The sequence below is a fragment of the Phacochoerus africanus genome, chromosome 15, assembly GCF_016906955.1.
Source record: "Phacochoerus africanus isolate WHEZ1 chromosome 15, ROS_Pafr_v1, whole genome shotgun sequence".
Classification (NCBI taxonomy): Eukaryota; Metazoa; Chordata; class Mammalia; order Artiodactyla; family Suidae; genus Phacochoerus; species Phacochoerus africanus.
In genome coordinates this window covers 115,388,233-115,393,471 of record NC_062558.1, presented here as the reverse complement: position 1 = coordinate 115,393,471, position 5,239 = coordinate 115,388,233, and the positions used below count along the sequence as shown (strand labels likewise).

The 5,239-nt window shown below is 40.5% G+C and overlaps 1 protein-coding gene across 1 annotated transcript; it reads right to left on the bottom strand.

The window, feature by feature from the left end:
* Positions 1 to 1,096: 1,096 nt before the first annotated feature.
* Positions 1,097 to 4,752, bottom strand: SFR1 (SWI5 dependent homologous recombination repair protein 1). The gene is made up of 4 exons (XM_047762148.1): positions 4,608 to 4,752; positions 3,717 to 3,829; positions 2,535 to 2,948; positions 1,097 to 1,531 (listed from the first exon to the last, which is right to left on the bottom strand). Exons 1-4 carry the CDS (start codon positions 4,618 to 4,620, stop codon positions 1,340 to 1,342), a joined length of 732 nt encoding a protein of 243 aa, XP_047618104.1. The 5' UTR covers positions 4,621 to 4,752; the 3' UTR covers positions 1,097 to 1,339.
* Between the last annotated feature and the right edge of the window lie 487 nt (positions 4,753 to 5,239).

The following is a 5,239-nucleotide window of genomic DNA, read 5'->3' as shown; positions in this document are numbered from 1 at the left end:
TAGGGTAGTGGCTATTTATCACATAGTAGGGAAATACTCTTTTTTTATTTAAAAGATTGGGGGGGGGATTTTTTTAAAAACTAAGTAAAACTGTCTCAGCCCTTAAAAGGACCCAAGAACAGAAATCCAGAAAGCTCTCAGGAAGACTGGAAACTGGAACCAGAAAGCCACAGATCCACAAAGTTCTCTTTCCTTCACCTCTGCCTTTCTCTATAGGGGCACACACTACCCTTCTTAATCACATAAGCTTTTCTGCTTCCAAATTTACACACAGCAGCTCCAGCCAAAAAAAGAAATGAGCTTTCTTTCCTGAGCTCAATTCCAAATTTTCAGGGACTGGGCCAGCTTAGGTCATAAATCTGTCCATAGCCAGGATGGCAGCCAGAACCTCAACCCAGTGAAGGTGGGTTTCTGGCTGAGGAGTCACTGTTAATGGAGTAGATAATCTAAGTTTAACTTATTTCATAGGTAAAACTAGAAAGGTAGGAGTTCCCATTGTAGCACAGTGGGAATGAATCCAACTAGGAGCCATGAGGTTGCAGGTTCAATTCCTGGCCTCGCTCAGTAGGTTAAGGATCTGGTGTTGCCATGAGCTATGGTGTAGGTCACAGATGTGGCACAGATCCTGGGTTGCTATGGCTGCGGCAAAGGCCGGCAGCTCCAATTTGAACCCCAGCCTGGAACCCTCCACATGCCGTGGGTGTGGCCCTAAAAAGTAAAAAAAAAAAAAAAAAAACCTAGAAAGGTAGATAAATGTAAAAGGCCTTGTATACCAAGATGCCTCAAAGTGGGAGATGAAGATATGAGGTTTTATAAGAAATAGATGATCATTTCACTAAATAAGATGAGGGATACAAGTAACAAATTTGAAGAGATAGAAACTAATATAATTTTGAACATATGGGTTTATCTGCTAGGCTGTCCAGATGGAAATATGTGGTAAATGAATGGAAACAAGATCATAAACTAAGAAGAAGCAGGCATTTTTAGACAAGTTTAGGTTTAGACATTTGCAAGATGTTATTTTAACATTAAAAATAAAACTTTTTATCACAATAAATAAAACAATGTATTAAAACTCACTTCCACAATTCTCCAAATTTTATGATTTAATTTTTTTTCACATTTCCTTAACTGTCAAGTTTTCTTTGGCAAATTTATTCAAAATACTAAATTTTCATTTTAGAACCTAGTTTATATTTATATAACAGAGGCCCTAAATTGATCCAGGCTCACAGGATACCTTTCTCTAGGCCCTAATGGTTTATATCTTCCCTTTAAAATGTATAAGTATTTTTTAGTTAGGTTCACAAAGATGTTCTGGAGAAAAAATTATGAATTAAACATCTATAAATTCTTCTTCATTTCTGCTATAGTGTAGCAGTTTATCATCTAACCCATAGTGGTCTATCAGCTGAGTAAGGCTTAGTTTCTTGTTCTCTTCTGACATAGCTGACTGCAACTCATAAAGCAACAGCTGGCTACAGCTTCTCCACTTCTTTATTAACAACTGTAACTGAGACAGGTCATTCTGAAACAGGAAAAAAAAAATGTATGTCAATAACTTGAAAGCCATCCTATTTTAACTTACTTAATGGAAATTGTTAAATCAGTTAATGAGTAATAGGTTTAAAGGGTAACACACTTGGATATGAATGGGACTTCTACCCAGGAAAATAATATGATTTTAAGTAAAACGGTTACACTGTCACTCAAGTTGAGTTCTATGGCTTTTTTGTTGGGTTTAAGCTCTGGGCTGTCCTCACCCTCGAGAAAAATGAAATCATTAAGTAGGGCAAAATTATGTAGAAATATGGGTTTAAAAAAATCTACGTTTTCTATTACAGCTGCACTTTTAAAAAATAATACTCAAATTAATTTTTCAACATCACTACCTCATAAAATTCAAGCAGTTATATATTTTTTAAAAATCCTCAAAATTCAAGACAGCAAATAAGATATAGTATTCCATCACCTATTCTACATTGTTGAGGAAGAAGGAACAATTTCAATATACATGAATGATCCAGGTAAATAAGGGTCATCTTCTTCCAAGTGCTCAAGTTCTGTTTACTTAAGCTATCTGAGTTGAAATCTAAAATCTAATATATATTTATTTTCTTGAATACTTGGAACATTTTAATAATTTGGAATAACGCAAGATCACTACTAAAAATACTTTTTATTATATTCTGTGGCCCATTTTTAGATTTTTAACTCATTCCCTGTCAGCTGTCACTTCTGTTCTCATTGCAACCTGCAGCTAACATCTGAAACCTCTAATACTGTTGTGAGCTGGAAACTAGAGAGAAAAGCTTCCACTGCATACTAAATGAGGGCTGGAACTTTCCAAAAGTTGTACCTGCTATTTAGAGGCCTCTTCTACTCTAAATCTATGACTTATATTTCAGTTAAAGTTGTTGGAAGCCAGGTTTCTTAGCTTCTTATTATGCTAAAATAAACTTTATGAAGTGCTTTCCTACCATTTATCAAAAAATCAAAAAATAATTAGACAATGGTTCTGAAATTCTCACCTTTGATCTATACATTTTGACTAGTTTTAGCCTTCGAAGAAGGTCTTCTTTCTCCTGAATCTGCTTCACCAATTTTGCTTTTTCTTTGTTTAATCCTTGTTTGGGAAGATTCTCGTTCATAAAATCATCTTGGAGATCTCTGCATGATTCAGTATCAAATGAATTAGATTCACATGCACTGATATTCTTGAAGGTATTTTTCGAATATGGACTTTCTTCAAATTCACTGTCTATGTGTTTAAAATTTTCTTGAAATTCCAAACAGTTTTTTTCTTCTGCTGAAGGTGCTGGTTTCTCTGAAAAAGTCTGATCATTTTCTTCACTCTCAACTTTAAGTCGTTTTACCACACTATAACAGGAATTAAATGAAGATCTAGTTTTCCTTAACCTTTCTCTAAGGGTTGCACTCATAGGCTGAAAAAGACATCAAACATTGATACTATTAATCAAGAAAAACCTCCGTTGTTTTTTTTTTTTAAAGGCCACAACCACCACCTGTATAAGTTCCCATGCCAGGGATCAAGCCTATGCCACAGCAGCAATCCGAGCTGCTGTAGTGACAACACTGGATCTTTAACCTGCTGTGCCAGAAGGGAACTCCAAGAAAAAATTCTTGACATAAATAAATCCACTAAAAATCAAGACTTTACATTTCTATAGCAGAACCACTAGATGGCTTTCTGTCTCCATATATCTAAAGTAACCATCACGACGCAATGTCCAATTTCTGGAAGCTCCACTAAATCTTATTTTTTTATTTTAGCAAAGTCAGCCCCCTTCTAAAACAGTGTGGAGACACTTATCCCAGTAATCACAAACATTTATTCAGTAACTAGCCCACGCATGACACTATTCTAGGTGCTTCAGACTTACAAATTAAGGAAAAGACCTAGATTTTTCTACCAAAGACCTTTATGACCTCACAGATTCAAACTTCCTGTTTAGAATATTGTAATAACCTGAACTGAAACTAAATGAAAATTATTGATTCATGATGAAAACTTGGGCGGGAGCAGGAAGGAGGGTGTCCAATACATTACCTTAGGGGAATGACTTAAAAATTTTTGCTAAGAAAATTTTTACTTATTAGTCTACACATTGTTAACAATCTTCAATAGACTTAAAACCACCCGTGACACAATACTTAGAAATATAAAATTAGAAAGTATTAGATTTTCATACTTGTTTTCTTGAACTACTTGTAGGGGGAGATGGTGGATTGGCACCGGCTTGTGGAGTGCTAGGTAAAATCACAGCTGAGTCTGGACTTCCCATCTTGAAATCTTGGTTTACTTCTAAAAAAGCAATAATGGAAATCAAATGAACCCATACCTCTACATTCCTCAATTTTTATCAAGTAATTTTTTTTTACTGTTGTGTGTAACATCCACAAGTAAGCCCACAACTTCCCTTTTCATTTAGTTGTGATTCATTCTTGATCTTTCTGCAGTTTTCCATTTACCTTCCTAAACCAGATAGTGTTGGTCCATATGGTGACTACTAGTTTTTTCAGGCAAGTTAACCCGCTAGCTTCTTATAGAAACAACTCTCCACTTGTTCTTATTAAGTCCTCAAAATCTTCCACGTGGAGGGTAGGGAGAATAACAACTTTGTACAGTCAGGAATTCTTTAATTTCATTACGCCAGCTTCACAATGAAAGGGAATATAACTGAAGTCTTGACTCAAAAACACACAATCAGACCAGTCACACTACCCTAATCATCAAAGTTGTGTGACTAGAACCAATGACCGACGCTCCAGGCCTAAGGAACAAGGAGCATAAGCACAGATTAATTCACTCTGTCTGCATTGTTTTCCATTAATGGCGAAGAGATACTGAAAGGGAGAGTCTACAGAAGTTTGTTTCTTAAACAAAGGCCATCAACTTCACCAGGCAAACTACGAGAGGGAGGCGTCCTCCCTCCCCGCCCGCCAATGCAGCAAACCCACTCGAGCCTCGAGCCCCCAGGCCTGAGGTGGAGCTGAGAGGTTCCCACGCCGCGCAGAGGAAGCGCAGCTCAATTCCCCAGTCAACTCCTAAACAGAGACCCACTCGGCGCCCTGGACCCTACCTCCCGCCGCCATCCCCACGCTGCGAGGCAAGCGGGCGCGGCCGCAGCCCGGGCCAAAGCGTCTCGGAGGCGGGACCGCGCGGGAGGCCGAAGAGACGCGCGATTGGCCAGGCCGACCGACGCGCGCAATTTGGCTTTGCCTCGCGTTCCGGAGTGTCGCGACTGCGCGCGCGCGGCCCCGAGCCTCCGCTTGGTGGCGGGGCGAGGCGGGGCCAAGCGGGGGGAGGGCCGGGGGGGCGGCAGAGATACATGATTGGCCGAGTTGACTGACGCTCGCGGCTCTGCTCCGCCCAGCGCCCGGGAGGCTGGGGACTGTGCGCGCGCGCGGCCGTGAGCCTCCGCCGGCGTCAGGCGCGCGCCGGACTGAGCTTTTAAACGGCAGACTGTTCTCGAGAAGGGGGCGATTTCTCTGCGCGGCTTCTCCTCCCTACTGTTTCCTTGCACTGCCTTCCTTTCCTGCTTCCTGGGTTTTGTGTGTTTGAGAAGGACGCCTAAGAATGCTTGCCCTCATCTGGCCTGCGTCTGTCTCGTCTCCGCGCTCTCCACAGCAAAGGCCTTTCTTCACGCTGCACGGGACCCAGAGACGCGGGGCCGGCTGTGTTAAATTTACAGCTTGTAAACTCCGAAGGCAG